The following is an 18903-nucleotide window of genomic DNA, read 5'->3' as shown; positions in this document are numbered from 1 at the left end:
TGACCTCAGGTGATCTGCCTGCCTGGGCCTCCCAAAGTGCTGGGATTACAGGTGTGAGCCACCGTGTCTGGCTGATATACTCTTGAGCCCCTACTGGAAAAACATGGAAGAGAGAGAAAGGAGAAAATGAAAAAGGGAGGGAGTAAAAGTAGGAAGAAACAAAGGGAAGAGAAGTGAGGCAGTCAAGTCCGTGACGATACTCATTCCTTTATTGTCAACTGCGTTGATTGGAACAGGGCTGGGGCCTGCAAGCTGCTGGCAGCACCCAGCTGCAGGTGCATTTCAGCTCAACAGAGAGGCCTCCATCCTAAGCCAAGGGGACAGAGGGGAATGTTTTATATATATATTTATATATTACATACGTCCCGTATAGTCATATGTGTAGAGTGACAAGAATGGGCCACTGCATTGTTAACTGTTGTCCTAAATAAAGACCATAGCAACACACATGAGAATTTGGTCCTAATCAAGGCCCTTACTTTGTCAATCAAATATTTGATACACCAAAAGGAAAAGGAGAAAAAGAGAGACAGAGAGACTGAGATCCAGCCACCCTGGTGGCCCTGTTCCCAGCAGATCTTACGCTGAGTGTAGAGTGTCCCCTGTGGAGGTAAACACGCACACAAACACGCACACACATACACACGTACACAAAACCGCAGGCAGGAGCTCCTCCTCCGACCATACCTTGGGCCCAGCCCTCGGACTGGGGGTGCTGATTTGGGTATATTGTGCTATAAGACTGTGAGGGAGGAGTGACAAGACAATGCAAAGGCAATGTGTCCAAGTGATGAATGGGGTGATACGTGCTGCTTCGTCCACAAACGAGAAAGAGGTCAGTGGGAGAGGCTGCTCAACGCAGCCCTGGAGGTCCCCCTGCGCTCAGGCCACCTGGTGAATTTCTACACACAACTCCTGTCCCAGCCACAGTCGAACCTCTGATCTGAATCCTGAGTCTCAAATAATCTCTTGGGCTCTGATGAAAATTGTGATTTCCTGGAAGGACAGGAGCAAATGGCAAGTGGGTGGCTCAACCCTCTAGTCCAGTAATGAAGCAGAAATGACAGTGTCGCTGAGTTAAATCAGACCCAAGCTTGATCCTCAGAGCAGAACTTGAATGATGTAAGAAGGGTTCATTTCCTGAAGGAAAGAGAATAACCCCCGCCACCACCTCCCACACCCCCCATTTCAGGCAGATCTGTCAGTCTCTCGGTTTCACCCCAACGACAGCACTCTTCATATTCTAGGAACTAGAAACTCACACTATTAGGGCGCTTTGAAATTCTAATTCACTCGCTTGCTTTCGTTATTACGTTTTCACCCCTCCACCAAAATATACACTTAAAAAGCCAGTCAATGAACATTAACCATTTTTTTTTTTGTAGAAATTTACTTATCACTTGAGATACCTGGAGACATTTTGGATCATCACAAAGGAAGGTAAGGAGTATCCCCCTAGGAACCAATTTGCGTAACTAGTGAATAAAGGATCTATTTTCAACAAAATAATACCTTAAAGATGCAATTCAGAAACAGGGGTAACAGGCAAAGCTGGAAAAGATTGTGCCTGGGCTTCTGTTTCCTGTGACAGATGAAGGGAAAAAGCAATAGACGTTAATATCTTCGTTTAGCCACGGGTAGAATGACATTGACTCCTCTCACTGTGAACGGGGTCTAGGCAGCTGCAGGGAGAAATGATCAAAGCAGGCAGGAGCAGCCTCTTGAAAATGGGGAGTTGCCTTGAGGGCCTGTCGATCAAAATAACTCCTCGGAGGGGACAGAAACAAAGGGATCTGGTGGAAGGACTTCCGTTGATGACTGTTCCAGTTGTCTCAATTGCTGTTCCATTTCCTGCAGGTTCCAAGGTGATGGTAACTGGTTGGTCCACAGTTCCCATCCAAGGTGGGCAGAAAGCAGAGTTTGGGAAGCCGTGAGTTCTTGTTAAAGCTGAAGGGCATGAGCTAGGTTGGTGAGGTTATTAATGTCCTTGAAAAGGAGCCCAAGAGGCTGAATGAGGTTGTCTGAGGCTCAGAAAGTGGAGAGTGGGGCTGTGTCCACAGGGAGCAGATGCCCAACACTGTCAGGATGTCTCTTGTCCTCAGGGAATACCAAGCAGTCTCCTAGTCCCAGAAAGTGCTCAGGGGCTGCTCGCCATCAGTGTGGGAGAAGATGGAGGTTATGGAGTGCGGTGGGTAGAAAAGGGACTGTCTTCTCAGGCACTGGCTACCTTCCCTTCTGGAGGCAGCTGACAGGGGGACATGCCTGAGATCTGATTGCGGGAGCTCTCAAGTCAGAAGAAAAAGAGGCTATGCAGTGACCATGGTAGGCCCAGACAGCTCAGGCGAGGGCATCTCCCCAACACGAACTGAGCTCCGCGAATAAATAACATGAATTAAATAAAGGAGGCGAAGAAGAGCAGGCAGAGGCACCGTCTGCCAGATTCTCACCCCTGCACACACGCACACGCACATGCACGCACACGCACACGCACCAAGCGGCAGATGAGATGAGCCAGGGTTGGCTGCCCCATCCCAGGAGTCTATTGGATGGGCAGCCTGACGTGATGGTTGTCACTCATGGTCCGCCACTGTTGCAGGGCGCAGAGAAGCAGAGGCCAGGGAGGCATGTGTGGTGGAAGGTGGAGGCCGCTGAGGACTCTGGCACCTGCAGGGGAGACGAGGCAGGCGAAAGGGGAGGTTAGCGAAATGCAGGAAACAGGAAAGTGAGTCCTCTCCTTTGCCCCATCCTGTTGCTGCAGGAATCCGTCTGACATCCCCAGTCACCCCTTGCCCTTCCTGCCCTTTGGGTACCAGCAAAACCCTCTTTAGCATCACCCAGCCCCTGCAGTTCCCCTGCCTCCTGGGTCCAGTGCTGCCTTGGACCATGGAGGTACTGACCAGGATCTGGACTTTCGGACTTTAGACGTGGAAGGTCTTTCCAGAAAGCTGTCCAATCGCATGAGCCTCTCCATGTGTAGCGCACGAGGGTCTTGTTCTTGGTCGTGAGAGAATTCCATCTCAAAGACAGCTGGAGGGGACACGTCCAACTCCAGGAACATTATGTTTTCAGCCTGTGGTGGGAATATCATGCCAGGCTTGAGCAGTGCCCGGTCATTGTGCCTTCTAGGGACTCAGCCAGTCTTGGGTGTAGCACGGCTGATGAGGTGGTTAGGGGAAGCAGAGGCTGTGAGCATTCCCTCCCATAGGCTCTTTTTTTTTTTTTCTTCTGAGACGGAGTCTCACTCTGTCGCCCAGGCTGGAGTGCAGTGGTGCAATCTTGGCTCACTGCAACCTCCGCCTCCCAGGTTCAAGCAATTCTCCTGCCTCAGCCTCCCAAGTAGCTGGGACTATAGGCACCCATCACCACACCCAGCTAATTTTTGTATTTTTAGTAGAGACGGGGATTCACCATGTTGACCAGGCTGGTCTCGAACTCCTGACCTCAGGTGATCCACCCACCTCGGCCTCCCACAGTGCTGGGATTACAGGTATGAGCCACCTTGCCCGGCCTTCCTCCCATAGGCTCTTTCTCCCCTCTCCGCTTCTTACCCTGTACCTGGGGTGGGACCCCATTGCCATGGCAACCCGAGCATACTGGCTGATAGGCCTCTTGTAGCCCACTGCAGATGTTGGCCGCTTCTTCATCTGGCTGTTACTGCTGTAGGGAAGAGGCTATATTAGAAAGGATTTCTGTGGAACACAAACAGCAAATGACATCACGAGGACCTAAATATCATTCAGCTAGGAGGCCCTGCAGACTGCAAGTTCTGGAATTTTCTTCTTCTTGCTCTAATACAGCTTGACAACTGAAGCTAGTGCAGTTGTCCCCCTCATCCGTGGTTTCGCTTTCCACAGTTTCAGTTACTGTGGTCTGAAAATAGGCAAGTACAGTACAATCAGATGTTTCGAGAGACAGACACCACACCTGCATCACTTCTATTAGAGTATATTGTGTTTTTGTTGTTGTTTTGAGATGGAGTCTCACTCTCACCGAGGCTGGAGTGCAGTGGCACAATCTCAGCTCGCTGCAGCCTCCATCTCCCAGGTTCAAGCAATTCTCCTGTGTCAGCCTCCCGAGTAGCTGGGATTACAGGCATGCACCACCACACCTGGCTAATTTTACTTTATTTTATTTTTTCTTTTTTTGAGATGAAGTTTTGCTCTTATTGCCCAGGCTGGAGTGCAATGGCATGATCTTGGCTCACCACAACCTCCACCTCCTGGGTTCAAGTGATTCTTCTGCCTTAGCCTCCCGAGTAGCTTGGATTATAGGCACGTGGCACCACGCCTGGCTAATTTTTTGTATTTTTAGTAGAGACGGGGTTTCTCCATGTTGGTCAGGCTGGTCTCAAACTCCTGACCTCAGGTGATCCACCCACCTCAGCCTCCCGATGTACTGGAATTATAGGCGTGAGCCACCGTGCCCGGCCTAACATCCGGCTAATTTTTGTATTTTTAGTAGGGATGAGGTTTTACCACGTTGGCCAAGCTGGTCTCGAACTCCTGACCTCAAGTGATCTGCCTGCCTTGGCTTCCCAAAGATCTGAGATTATAGACAGGAGCCACTGCACCCGGCCTTATTAGAGTATATTGTTATAATTGTTTTGCCTTATACATCTCATGTACCCCGTAAACATATACACCTGCTATGTACCCACAACAATTTAAAAAAATTAATAAAATTTAAAATAAACCTCACAGCATATATAGGGTTTGGTACTAGCTGCAGTTTCAGGCATCCACTAGAGGTCTTAAAACGTATCCCCTGCCAGGTGCGGTGGCTCACACCTGTAATCCCAGCACTTTGGGAGGCCGAGACGGGTAGATCACCTGAGGTCAGTAGTTCGAGACCAGCCTGACCAACATGAAGACACCCTGTCTCTACTAAAAATACAAAAAATTAGCCGGGCGTGGTGGTGCATGCCTGTAATCCCATCTACTTGGGAGAGTGAGGCAGGAGAATTGCTTGAACCTGGGAGGCGGAGGTTGTGGTGAGCCAAGATCGCCCCATTGCACTCCAGCCTGGGCAACAAGAGCAAAACTCCGTCTCAAAAACAAACAAACAAACAAAAAACAAAACAAAAAAAGCATCCCCCGTGGATAAGTGGAGACCACTGTGTAACACAAAGAGGTACATATTAATATCTTCACTCCTGTTGCTTTAAATTGTTTCTGCAGTAGAAAGGACTGATTGAAGGCTGAAATGAAATCCAGTCTCACTTTAGCTTGTAGCTTTATATACTTTTTTTTTTTTCAGACAAAGTCTTGCTCTGTCCCCCAGGCTGGAGTGCAGTGGTGCGATCTCAGTTCACTGCAACCTCTGCCTCCTGAGTTCAAGCGATTCTTGTGCCTCAGCCTCCTGAGCAGCTGAGATTACAGGCGAACACCACCACGCCCGGCTAATTTTTGTATTTTTAGTAGAGGACAGGGTTTCACCATGTTGGCTGGTCTCGAACTCCTGACCTCAAGTGATCTCCCTGCCTTGGCCTCCCAAAGTACTGGGATTACAGATGTGAATCACTGCACCTGGCTGTTTTTCTTTTTTTTTTTTTTTGAGTCAGAGTCTCACGTCACCCAGCCTTCATTGTGTGGTTTTTTTTTTTTGGAAATGGAGTCTAGCTCTGTCACCAGGCTGGATTGTGCTGTGGCACAATCTCAGCTCACTGCAACTTCCGACCTCCTGGTTCAAGCGATTCTCCTGCCTCAGCCTCCCGAATAACTGGTATTACAGGTGCATGCCACCACATCCAGCTAATTTTTGTATTTTTAGTAGAGACGGGGTTTCACCATGTTGGCCAGGATGGTCTCGATCTCCTGACCTCGTGATCCGCCCACCTCAGCCTCCTAAAGTGCTGGGATTACAGACATAGGCCACTGCGCCTGGCCAGTAATTTTTAATTTTTAGTAGAGACGGGGGGTTTCACCATCTTGGCGAGGCTGGTCTCAAACTCCTGACCTCAGGTAATCCTCCTGCCTCAGCCTCCCAAAGTGCTGGGATTATAGGCATGAGCCACTCCACCCAGCCTATTTTTCTTCATAGAAGTTAGTATAATAAAATGGTTAAAAACTCAGGCTTGAAATGAACAGGAACAAAGTTAGAAGCCTCACATTTCTCAGTTTCAAAACTTATTACAAAGCGCCAGGTGTGGTGGCTCATGCCTGTAATCCCAGCACTTTGGGAGGCCGAGGCGGGAGGATCACCTGAGGTCAGGAGTTTGAGACCAGCCTGGCCAAAATGGTGAAACCCTGTCTCTACTAAAAATACAAAAATTAGCTGGGTGTGGTGGCACACGCCTATAGTCCCAGCTACTCAGGAGGCTGAGGCAGGAGAATTGCTTGAACCCGGGAGGCAGAGGTTGCAGTAAGCTGAGATCTGGTCACTGCACTCCAGCCTGGGCGACAGAGTGAGACTCCGTCTCAAAAACAAAACAAAACAAAACAAAACTTATTATAAAACTATAGTAACCAAGATACTATAGAACTTGCATAAGACGAACATATAGATTAATGAAACAGAACTGAAACTCCAGGGCCAGGCACCATGGCTCACGCCTGTAATCCCAGCACTTTGGGAGCCCAAGGCAGGTGGACTGCCTGAGCTCAGGAGTTTGAGACCAGCCTGGGCAACACGGTGAAACCCCGTCTCTACTAAAATACAAAAAATTAGCCAGGCGTGGCAGCATGTACCTGTAATTCCAGCTACTTGGGAGGCTGAGACAGGAGAATTGCTTGAACCCGGGAGGCAGAGGTTGCAGTAGGCCAAGATCACGCCATTGCACTCTAGCCTGGATGACAGAGTGAGACTCTGCGAGACTCCGTTTCAAAAAAAAAAAAGGGCAAAGGATCTCAATAGATATTTCTCAGAAGATATACAAATGGTTGATAAGCACATGAAAAGATGTTCAACATTATTAGTCATATAGGGAAATCTAAATCAAAACCACAGTGGTGGCTGGGTGCGGTGGCTCACACCTGTAATCCCACCACTTTGGGAGGCTGAGGCATGTGGATCCCTTGAGCCCAGAAATTTGAGTCCAGCCTGGGCAACATAGCAAGACCCTGTCTCTACAAAAAATATTTAAAAAATTAGCAGGGTATGGTAGCACACACCTGTAATCCCAGCCACTCAAGAGGCTGAGCCTGGGAGGTCAAGGCTGCAATGAGCCGTGATCACGTCACTGCACTCCAGCCTGGGTGACAGGGTAAGACCCTGTCTCAAAAGAAAAAAAAAAAACCCACAATGGATACCAGTTCAGATCCACTAGGATGACTATAATTTAAAGTCGGACAGTAACACATGTTGGTGAGGATGTAGAGAAACTGGAACCCTCATACACTATTAGTGAGAATGTAAAAAAAAAGTTAAACAGACTTACCATATAACCCAGCACTTCCACTACTAGACATATACTCAAGAGAATTGAAAACATGTATTCATATGAAAACTTGTACACAAATGATCATAGCAGCATTATTTATAATAGCCAAAAAGTGGAAATTATGAAAATGTCCACCAACTGATGTGTTGATAAACCAAATGTGGTATATTAATAGAGTGGAATATTACTCATCAATAAAAAGGAATGAAGTACTGCTAAGTGTTCCAACATGGACGAACCTTGAAAACATTTTGCTAAGTGAAAGAACTCAGTCACAACGGACTACATATTGTGTGATTCCATTTATATAAAATATCTGGAATAGGTAAAGCCATAGAAACAGAAAGTAGATTGGCGGGTTGTCTAGGTCTGGGGAAAGGGGTTTTGAGGAGAATGAGGAGTAACTGCTAATTGGTTCAGGGTTTCTTTTTGGAGTGATGAAAATGTTCTGGAATTAAGCCGGGCGTGGTGGCTCATGCCTATAAACCCAGCACTTTGGGAGGCCAAAGCGGGAAGATCACTTGAGGTCAGGAGTTCGAGACCAGCATGACCAACATGGTGAAACTCTTTCCCTGATAAAAATACAAAAATTAGCCAGGGGTGGTGGTGCATGCCTCTAATTCCAGCTATTAATGAGGCTGAGGCAGGAGAATTGCTTGCACCCAGGAGGCAGAGGTTGCAGTGAGCCGAGTCGCACCACTGCACTCCAGCCTGGGAGACAGAGCGAGACTCCATCTCGAAAAAAAAAAAAAGAAAGAAAATGTTCTGGAATTAGATAGTGGTGAAGGTTGTACAACTCTGAATATACTAAAATCCACTACATTATTAAGCAGTAGAGCTAAAAAAAACGTCCATTGAATTGTACACTTTAAAATGGTGAACTTATGATAGGTCAACTACATCTCAATAGAGCTGTTTTTTAAAAATTTTTATTTATTTATTTATTTTGAGATGGAGTCTCGCTCTGTCGCCCAGGCTGGAGTGCAGTGGCGCAATCTTAGCTCACTGCAAGCTCCGCCTCCCAGATTCAAGCCATTCTCCTGCCTCAGCCTCCCAAGTAGCTGGGACTACAGGCACCCACCACCACGCCTGGCTTATTTTTTGTATTTTTAGTAGAGACAGGGTTTCACCGTGTTAGCCAGGATGATCTTCATCTCCTGACCTCGTGATCTGCCTGCCTCAGCCTCCCAAAGTGCTGGGATTACAGGCGTGAGCCACCGCGCCTGGCCTTAGAGCTGTTATTTAAACAATGAACAAACAGGCCAGCCTCAGACACTGAGGCTTGTAATCCCCACACTTTGGGAGGCCGAAGTGGGAGGATCATTTGAGGCCAGGAGTCTGAGGCTGTAGCATGCTATGATTGTGCCAATGAATAGCCACTGCATTCCAACCTGGACTACAGAGAGAAGATCCCAGCTCTAATTAAAAAAAAAAAAAAAAAAAAGTTTATGGCCAGGCACAGTGGCTCATGCCTGTAATCCCAGCACTTTGGGAGGCCGAGGCGGGTGGATCACCTGAGGTGAGGAGTTCGAGACCATCCTAGCCAACATGGTGAAACCCCGTCTCTACAGTAAATACAAAAATTAGCCAGGCATGGTGGCTCACACCTGTAGTTCCAGCTACTTGGGAAGCTGAGGCATGAGAATCACTTGAACCTGGGAGGCAGAGGTTGCAGTGAACTGAGATCACACCACTGCACTCCAGCCTGGGCAACAGAGTGAGACTCAGACTCAAAATAAATAAATAAATAAATTTTTAAATGCATATTCTTTGACCCAAATTTCTCCTCCTAGGAACTTCACTAAGCAAATAATCAGCGGTGAAGATAAAAATTTACATGCAGGGCTATTTGCTGAAGCTTTTTTTTTTTCTATAGACAGAGTCTTGCTCTGTCACCCAAGCTGGAGTGTGATGACAACATCATAGCTCACTGCAGCCTCAAATTCCTGGGCTCATATAGCCTTCCTGCCTCAGCCTCCTGAGTAGATAGGACTACAGGCAGGTGCCACCACACCTGGCTAATTTTGTTATTTTTTTTGACAGGGTCTCACTATGTTGCCCAGGCTGGTCTTAAACTCCTTGCCTCAAGCTATCCTTCCACCTCAGCCTCCCAAAGCACTGGGACTTTAAGTGTGAGCCACTGTGCCTCGCCCTGAAGCATTATTTACAACTGCAAAAAATTAGAAACAACCAAAATGGGGTTGGTTAAATTATTAGGACCCAGTTACATTACTATTCAATCCTATGAAGGAACTTTATGTAGTCAAATTTTTGTGTGGCTCGGTCGGGCGTGGTGGCTCACGCCTGTAATCCCAGCGCTTTGGGAGGCCAAGGTGGGGGGATCACGAGGTCAGGAGATTGAGCCCATCCTGGCTAACATGGTGAAACCCCATCTCTACTAAAAAAAATACAAAAAAAAAAAAAAATTAGCCAGGCATGGTGGCATGTACCTGTAGTCCCAGCTACTCGGGAAGTTGAGACTGGAGAATCGCTTGAACCCAGGAGGCGGAGGTTGCAGTGAGCGAAGATCACGCCACTGCACTCCAGCCTGGGTGACAGAGTAAGACTCCATCTCAAAAAAAAAAAAAAAAAAAACAAAAACAAAAACAAAAAACTTTGTGTGTGGCTCTGTGTAGATGCAAAAAGACTGCCACAATATACTAATAAAAGAACAAATAAAAAGATGAAGTTTTTGTTTGTATTTTTAAATTTTTTGTAGAGATGGGGGGGGGTCTCACTATGTTGCCCAGGCTGGTCTCGAACTCCTGGCCACAAGTGATTCCCCCAGCCTCAGTGTCCCCAAGTGTTGGGATTACAGGCATAAGCCAGCACACCTGGCCAGTTTTAAGGAAATCCGTGTGTGTGTGTCTGCTTAGGAAAAAGTCTAGATATTCAACAAAATGTTGACAGTTATAATCTTTGAAATGTGTGATTATGGGTGATTTTTATTTTCTCTCTGCCTTTCTGCAATATCTCAAAAAATTTTTTACAATGAATATGTATAACTTTATATCTAATTAATTAGTTCAAACATCTACAGGAAATACGTATCTGTATGCCTGCCCATCCAGTTTTGTCAAGAATGCTGCTGTGAACATTTCTAAAGGTATTTTCATGCTTATATTTAACATTTTCCCTGGGGTATGGATCCAGGAATGGAAGTGTTGCATTGCAGGGTATGTGGATTTTCAGCTTTACTTGATATTGTCAATTGCTTTTCAAAGTGGTTATACTTGAAAGTTTCCATTGGTCTACATCCTAGAGAGCTCATTGAGTGCTTTTTACTTTCAGCAATTTGGTGAGTGTGATGGATTACTAAAATACTTTTACTACCCTGAACAAAAACAAACAGAAAAAAGAAAGGAAAGAAAACAAGAAAGCTACTTCCATTTTAAAAAATAAAAGAACACAGGTTTTGGAGTAAGGCAGACCTGGGTTTGAATGCTGGCTCTGCCCCTTCAAGCTCTTTTACTTGGGGAAGTGGCTTACTATCTCTGAGCCTCAGATATATCATCCCTATCATACAGAATTTCTGAGATTAAACAAGACAAGCACTTAGCACAGTATGCCCGCCACAGGGCTTAACACATGGCAGCTATGATTATGATTTATTTTCAATTTCACTTGCTAATTTCAAGTGGGGATACGAATGAAATGAGCAAGGATAAAAGTCAAAAGGCGACAGCTGGAAGAGGAGAAGAAACAGGCCGAGTAACTCAAAGCTTAGGACATGCTGTCCTTGAACAGCAGAACAAGCTGTGCAGGGGCCCACAGAACAATGGCTGCCTTCTGCAGCTGGCAGTGATGGGAAATAACATTCTTGTGGTTTAGTTTATGATGCATATAAAAAGGTGCCGTACCCCATTAGTGGTCCCTGCTGACCCTCTCTATAGATGAAAACAAGGAAAGATAAGGCTCCAGAAGCCCCAGCTGGGTCTGCAGCTGAGCTTACAGGATGCCGGGAGGCGTGCCCGTGAGGAGAGGCAGCCTCAGTGGCAGTGGCAGCAAGGAGACAGTCCTGCTGCAGACGCTGCTGGAAATGCAAAGCCATCCCCTCTAAGAGGGGAGTGGGAAAATTAGGAAAACGGCAACTTATTTACAACGTGCTTCTACACAGTTCATCTGAACTTAACAACCTCCGGAGGTGTGGATAGAGCAAAGAAGACTGAGGCTCAGGGAGGTGCAGCGCCTTTTGTGTCCAAGTTCATGCAGTTAGGGAGGGACTAGGAATCTGAATCTTCCCATATACTCCTTTTAAAATTATTATTATTGGCCAGGCATGGTGGCTCACTGCACGCCTGTAATCCCACACTTTGGGAAGCCGAGGCAGGTGGATAACCTGAGGTCAGGAGTTCGAGACCAGCCTGGCCAACATGATGAAACCCTGCCTCTACTAAAAATACAAAAATTAGCTGGGTGTGGTGGCATGTGCCTGTAGTCCCAGCTATTCAGGATGCTGAGGTGAGATAATCACTTCAACCTGGGAGGCGGAGGTTGAGTGAACAGAGATCATGCCACTGCACTCCAGCCTGGGTGACAGAGCGAGACTCTGTCTCAAAAAATATATATATTATTATTTTGTGGCTGGGCACAGTGGCTCACACCTGTAATACCAACAGTTTAGGAGGACAAGACAGGTGGATCACCTGAGGTCAGGAGTTCAAGACCAGCCTGGCCAATTTGGTAAAACCCCCTCTCTACCAAAAATACAAAAATTAGCTGAGCATGATACACACCTGTAACCCCAGCTACTGAGGAGGCTACTTAGAGAATTGCTTGAACCCGGGAGGTGGAGGTTTCAGTGACCTGAGATCGTGCCACTGCATTTCAGCCTGGGCGACAGAGTGAGTCTGAGTTCAAAAAAAAAAAAAATTATTTTGTGAAATGTTTGAATCGGGCAACACCTCATTCTATGCCAAGGGTGGGGGTTCCCCCCAAGGACTCTAGTATCATCTCTCAGGAGGACACTGGGCCAGAACAGATGGGCCAGTGAGTGCCTTTGAAAGCTCAGGCCTGGGAACAGGACAGAGGGACAGGGCTGGGTGAGCAGAGGATCAGCGCAAATTGGCAGCCTGACCCAATAAAGATGCCAGGGCTATTCTGGGTGGCATGTGGGAGAGAAGGGTTGGGGGAAGGGAGTCTGTAATTGGGGCACCGACCTTCCCATCAACTCCCTCTTCTGCCCCAGGCCTACTTTCCATGATTGATCCTCTGTAGGAAGCAGGTTTTGGCAGCCCGGAGCTGAGGCCTGGGTCTGCGTTTATGCACCCCTCCCTTTAAGCACTCCTCCCAGCAGGGCCCCACAACCACAGTTATCCTGCGTGCAGTACATCTGACGCGTTCTCCTAGGACCGTCCCTCCGTAATTGGCTACTATCATTTTTTCCCCTTTAATATTAAAAAGTCATCTCTCAGCTCCATCTCAGGGGTTGACACCATTCCCTTTCCTGGCTGTTTGATCACTGCCTTTCCCCTCTCCTTCCTCTCCTTCCTCTCCTTCCTCTCCTTCCTCTCCTTCCTTCCTGCTCTCCCTCTCTCCCTCCCTTCCTCACTCTGTCACCCAGGCTGGAGTGCCGTGGCAAGATCTTGGCACACTGCAACCTCTGCCTCCCAGATTCAAGTAGCTGGGATTACAGGTGAGAGCCACCACACCTGGCTAATTTTTGTATTTTTAGTGGAGATGGGGTTTTCCATGTTGGCCAGGCTGGTCTCGAACTCCTGGCCTGAAGTGATCCACCTGCCTTGGCCTCCCAAAGTGCTGGGATTACAGGTGTCAGCCACCACGGCTGGCCTCCCCCTCTTGTTCTGAAAGCAGGCATCTGACATCATCGGGTGTGTTTCCTTCTAGTTCCTTCCTGTGCGTTCAACACTGACAATCAGGCTTTCCTCTTCGATCTGGCTGCTTTGTCCTGGCAGGCCATCTGTCCACCTTGTTCCACTGCCCTGCTGGTCCGAACTCTCAGCCTTCCCATTTCCCCTCCATGCTGTCCCCGACCTGCCTGGGAAGCTGCAACTGCTCCCTGCTTCACATTGTCTTCAATTCTCACAGGTCTGTGAAGAAATCCAGGGACTCAACGCAGAGCTAGGAATGTTCTTACTGGGGTGAACTTTGCCTCTGTTACAAAACCAGTTTAACTTTCTTTCCTGATTCTATTTATAGCAAGAAACACTCTCTCTTTAAACCCAGAGGCAGAGCCTGGGCGAGGTGGCTTACACTTGTAAGCCCAGCACTTTTGGGAGGCCGAGGCAGATGGATTACCTGAGGTCAGGAGTTCAAGACCAGCCTGGCCAACATTGAAACCCTGCCTCTACTAAAATACAAAAATTAGCTGAGCATGGTGGTGCACCCCTATAATCCCAGCTCCTCAGGAGGCTGAGGCACAAGAATCGCTTGAACCTGTGAGGTGGAGGTTGCAGTGAGCCGAGATCGTGCCACTGTACTCCAGCCCGGGTGACAGAGTGAAACTCTGTCTCAAAAAAATAAAAATGAAAATAAATAAATAAATAAAATAAACCCAGAGGCAGTTTAACAAAAAATCAACCTCTAAAACAAAAACATAAAGTCAAACTGCCCTTGTAGGGCACTTCTAAGGGATAGAGGCAGGCTGGTTTCTCCAGAGTCCCCATAATTAGACTATTGGTTTATCAGTATGAGTGCAACTCTTCATTGATCATCTCCTCTCTACCAGGCACAGGCCTGAAACCTTACATTATTTCATTTCAACCTTGACAGTCCTGCAAGGTACATATTGTTATCCCCACTTTACAGATGAAGAAATTTGGGTTCAGAGAGGTTAAAAAAACTTACTTAAGGCTGGGCGTGTAGTGGCTCACGCCTGTAATCCCAGCACTTTGGGAGGCTGAGGTAGGCGGATAACCTGAGGTCAGGGGTTTGAGACCAGCCTGGCCAACATGTTGAAACCCCATCTCTACTAAAAATACAAAAATTAGCCAGGCGTGGTGGCATATGCCTGTAATCCCAGCTACTCTGGAGGCTGAGGCAGGAGAATTGGTTGAACCCAGGAGTGGGGGGTTGCAGTGAGCTGAGATCACGCCACTGTACTCCAGCCTGGGCGACAGAGTGAGACTCCATCTCAAAAAAAAACCACCACCACCAACAACAAAAAACTTACTCAAGGCCACTAGTAAGTGGCAGAGCAGGGGCTAGAATTCAGAATGTTCTTTTTTTTTTTTTGAGTCTTGCTCTGCTGCTCAGGCTGGAGTGCAGTGGTGTGATCTCAGCTCACTGCAACCCCCGCCTCCCACGTTCAAGTGATTCTCCTCCTACCTCAGCCTCTGGGTAGCCGGGATTACAGGCGCCCACTACCACATCCGGCTAGTTTTTGTATTTTTAGTAGAGATGGGGTTTCACCATGTTGGCCAGGCTGGCTTCAAACTCCTGACCTCAGGTGATCTGCCCGTCTCAGCCCCCCAAAGTGCTGGGATTACAGGCGTGGGCCACCACACCTGGCCAAATTCAGAATGTTCTAAATCCAAAGTCTAGTCTCTCTCTACTGCACCACGATGCCTTTAAAAAGAATCTAGGGGCTGGGCACAGTGGCTCACGCTTGTAACCTGGCACTTTGGGAGGAGTTCACTTGAGCTCAGGAGTTCAAGACCAGCCTAGGCAACATAGTGAGACCCCCGTCTCTACTAAAAATGAAAACAATTTAGCTGGGTATGGTGGTCCATGTCTGTACTGTGGTCTAAGCTACTCGGGAAGTTGAAGCAGGAGGATCACTTGAGCCCAGAAGGTCAAGGCTATAGGGAGCCATGATTGTGCCACTGCATTCCAGCCTGGGCAACAGAGTGAGACCCTGTCTCAAAAAGAGAAAGAAAAGAAAGAAAAGAATCTAGGGTGGCTGGGGTTACAAAGGTCAAAGGGCTAAAGTTACAATAGAATTTTGTGTACCATAAACCACAGGGTATGGATACTGTCACATATATAACCCTTTAGAAGACAATTTTGTGGGGCTGGCTCAGACCTATAATCCCAGGCTGAGGTGGATGAACTGCTTGACGTCAGGAGTTTGAGACCAGCCTGGGTAACATAGTGAAACCCTGTCTCTATTTAAAAAAAAAAAAAAAAAAAAAGAAGAAGAAGACAATTTTACCTAAACACAATTAAAAATAAAGTCTAGGCCAGGTGTGGTGGCTCACGCCTGTAATCTCAATACTTTGGGAGGCTGAGATGGGGGTATCACTTGAGTCCAGGAGTTCAAGACCAGCCTGGGCAATGTAGTGAGACCTCGTCTCTAAAACGAATAAAAAATTAGTCAGGCATGGTGGCACAAGCCTGAGGTCCCAGCTACCCAGGAGGCTGAGGTGGGAGGATCACTTGAGCCAAGAAGGTGAGCCAAGATTGTGCCACTGCACTCCAGCCTGGGCAACAGAGTGAGACCTTGTCTCAAAAAATTAAATTAACTGGGCCTGGTGGCATGTACCTGTGGTCCCAGCTACTCAGGGGCTGAGGTGTGAGGATTGCTTGAGCCTGGGAGGCAGAGGTTTCAGTGAGCCAAGATGATGCCATTGCACTCTAGCCTGGGTGACAGAGTGAGACCCTGTCTCAAAAAAGTAGATAAAAATTAAATAAAATTTTAAAATCTAGGTTGGGCACAGTGGCTCATACCTATAATCCCAGGACTTTGGGAGGCCGAGACAGGCGGATCATCTGAGGTCAGGAGTTCGAGACCAGCCTGGCCAACATGGAGAAACCCTGTCTCTACTAAAAATACAAAAATTAGCTGGGCGTGGTGGCACATGCCTATAATCCCAGCTACTCGGGAGGCTGAGGCAGGAGAATTGCTTGAGCCTGGGAGGCGGAGGTTGCAGTGAGCTGAGATCACGCCATTGCACTCCAGCCTAGGCGACAGTCTATTATGAGAAACTAAAAATAAAACGTTGTACTTGTAAAATATTTATTGCTAGACCTAGTTGCAAAAAAAAAAAATTTTTTTTTTGAGATGGAGTTTCACTCTTGTTGCCTAGGCTGGAGTGCAATGGCACAATCTTGCCTCACTGCACTCCTGGGTTCAAGCGATTCTCCTGCCTCAGCCTCCCAAGTAGCTGGAATTACAGGCATATGCCACCACACCTGGCTAATTTTGTAATTTTAGTAGAGACGGGGTTTCTCCATGTTGGTCAGGCTGGTCTCGAACTCCCGACCTCAGGTGATCTGCCCGCCCTGGCCTCCCAAAGTGCCGGGATTACAGGCGTGAGCCACTGCGCCAGTGCAAAAATGTTTTTTAAAGTAACTTTAATATTATACAAGATTATGACTGTGGAAGGCACCTCACCTTATATTATTTTATATCAACTAATGGCTACATGGAGATGGTAGAGAAAAAAAAGAAAGGGCTAAACTTCCAAAATAAGTTGATTAGGGATATTTCTCAAGAGTTGCCTGACACCTCCTTGTTTGAGAGAGAGGCACCGGTCAGAGGGTGGGGTGGATGCTTTGAGCTGGAGTAGGCGGAGGGAGAATGTTTTTCGAACAGAAGCTTTCTAATGGGACAGCGTGACTTCAGGTAATTGCTTACAAACAATGTTTTTTCCTCTCACTTTGAGCAGCTGTTAGTGTTCTCATCCCCAGAATACCACAGGCCGAAATAAAGCAAAATATTCCACACTTGAGTTGAGCAAATGGAACAACGCCCTAATTAGTTAAATATGCTTTGGAGAGAAATAACTTTTCTGTTTGTTTTTTAGCCCTAATTAAGTGATGTGGCAAGTAGTGGGATCCAATGCTGAAGAAAGGACCTTTTCTCTGGGGAGTGGAGAAGTTTGTTTCACAGCTGCAGCCTCAGACCCCGTGGTTCCTGAAATGAGGAAAGCTGCCTTGTTCAAGGACCTCCCTGCCCTCAACCTTCCTCAGTGAAATGAGGGACATGGGGCAGATGACCTCAGAGATCCAGGCCAGCAGCTCCCTGCCCCCTACTGTGCTCCACCAGGCTCTCTCTGCTAAGTCAGAATCACAACTGGGATTTCAATTACCATGGAATTGTTTTTACTTTATTCTAACCATCTTATGTTGGCTTTAAAAAGAGTAATTTTAAAAACTTGTTTCATATAAAAAATCCTAGAACTGGCCGGGCGCGGTGGCTCACGCCTGTAATACTAGCACTTTGGGAGGCCGAGGTGGGCGGATCACCTGAGGTCGGGAGTTCGAGACCAGCCTGACCAACATGGAGAAACCCCGTCTCTATTAAAATTACAAAATTAGCCAGGCGTGGTGGCACATGCCTGTAATCCCAGCTACTCAGGAGGCTGAGGCAAGAGAATCGCTTGAACCTGGGAGGCAGAGGTAGGGGTAAGCCAAGATCACGCCATTGCACTGTAGCATGCGCAACAAGAGCAAAATTCCATCTAAAAAAAAAAAAATCCTGGAACCATTTTTTACTTGCCTTTTCTATTTTTGTATTTTTTAAAGTTCTGAAATAAATATTAAATACTGCAAATTGCAGTCATCAGACATAGCAAAGTGGACAGTGACAAAAGAAAAAGAAAAGAATATGTTCTTGATTACCTGATATCTCTTTCTTTCTTTCTTTCTTTCTTTCTTTCTTTTTTATTGATATGTAGTCTTGCTCTATGGCCCAGGCTGGAGTGCAATGGCATGATCTCGGCTTACTGCAACTTCTGCCTCCCAGGTTCAAGCGATTCCCCTGCCTCAGCCTCCCAAGTAGCTGGGATTACAGGTGTGATCCACCGTGCCCAGCTACCTGATATTTCTTAATAACTGTTTTGAAGTAATTTATTTCTTGGGATTCTTTATTATATTAGAGCATTCTGTAATTACTGTTCATAAAATTTGTATTTAAGTGTAGTAGAGAACATTGGTAAATCATAATTGCCTTTTTTTTTTTTTTTTTTTTTTGAGACAGGGTCTCACTCTGTTGACCAGGCTAGATGGAGTGAAGTGGTATAATCACAGCTCAGTGAGGCCTCAACCTCCTAGGCTCAAGCAATCCTCCCACCTCAGCCTCCCAAGTAGCTGGGAGTACAGGCATGTGCTAATGCCTGGCTAACTTTTTGTATTTTTTTGTAGAGATGGGGTCTCACTATGTTGCCCAGGCTGGTTTCAAACATCTAGGCTCAAGCCATCTACCTGCTTCAGTCTCCTAAAGTGCTGGGATTACAGGCATGAGCCACTGTACCCGGCCTATAATTGCCTTTTACCCTACCCAGATGTATTTGCATATTTTCTGTACATATGTTGTACTTGGTCTTTATTCTGAACAGGTACAAACATATTCTGTATAAAATAGCATGGTTAAGTTATGAATATACTTAACCATAATTTCGGAAAACCTTGTAAATCTATTTATAGCTTTAAATTTTCAATATAAGAATTTCAGGGAGGCCGGGCACTGTGGCTCACGCCTGTAATCCCAGCACTTTGGGAGGCTGAGGTGAATGGATCACTTGAGGTCAGGAGTTCAAGATCAGCCTGGCCAACATGGCGAAACCCCGTCTCTACTAAAAATGCAAAAATTAGCCAGGCGTGGTGGCAGGCACCTGTAATCC

The 18903-nt window shown here is 46.9% G+C and overlaps 1 protein-coding gene across 2 annotated transcripts in view; it reads right to left on the bottom strand.

Moving 5' to 3' along the window:
* Positions 1-1370: 1370 nt before the first annotated feature.
* KIF3C (kinesin family member 3C) overlaps positions 1371-18903 on the bottom strand; it is a 52959-nt gene continuing 35426 nt past the window's right edge. Inside the window, exons 6-8 of one of the 2 annotated variants that reach the window (XM_054475781.2) lie at positions 3549-3657; positions 2898-3070; positions 1371-2664 (exon numbers count right to left, since the gene is read on the bottom strand). In XM_054475781.2, the coding sequence (XP_054331756.1) occupies positions 2571-2664; positions 2898-3070; positions 3549-3657 (376 nt within the window). In that variant the 3' untranslated portion in view covers positions 1371-2570. The remainder of the gene's footprint in view (positions 2665-2897; positions 3071-3548; positions 3658-18903) is intronic. The other variant, XM_054475782.2, reaches the window with a different exon arrangement.

The sequence above is a fragment of the Pongo pygmaeus genome, chromosome 12 (assembly GCF_028885625.2).
Source record: "Pongo pygmaeus isolate AG05252 chromosome 12, NHGRI_mPonPyg2-v2.0_pri, whole genome shotgun sequence".
Lineage (NCBI taxonomy): Eukaryota > Metazoa > Chordata > Mammalia > Primates > Hominidae > Pongo > Pongo pygmaeus.
Note: the sequence above shows the minus strand (reverse complement) of the source record. Positions and strands in the feature narration are given on the sequence as shown.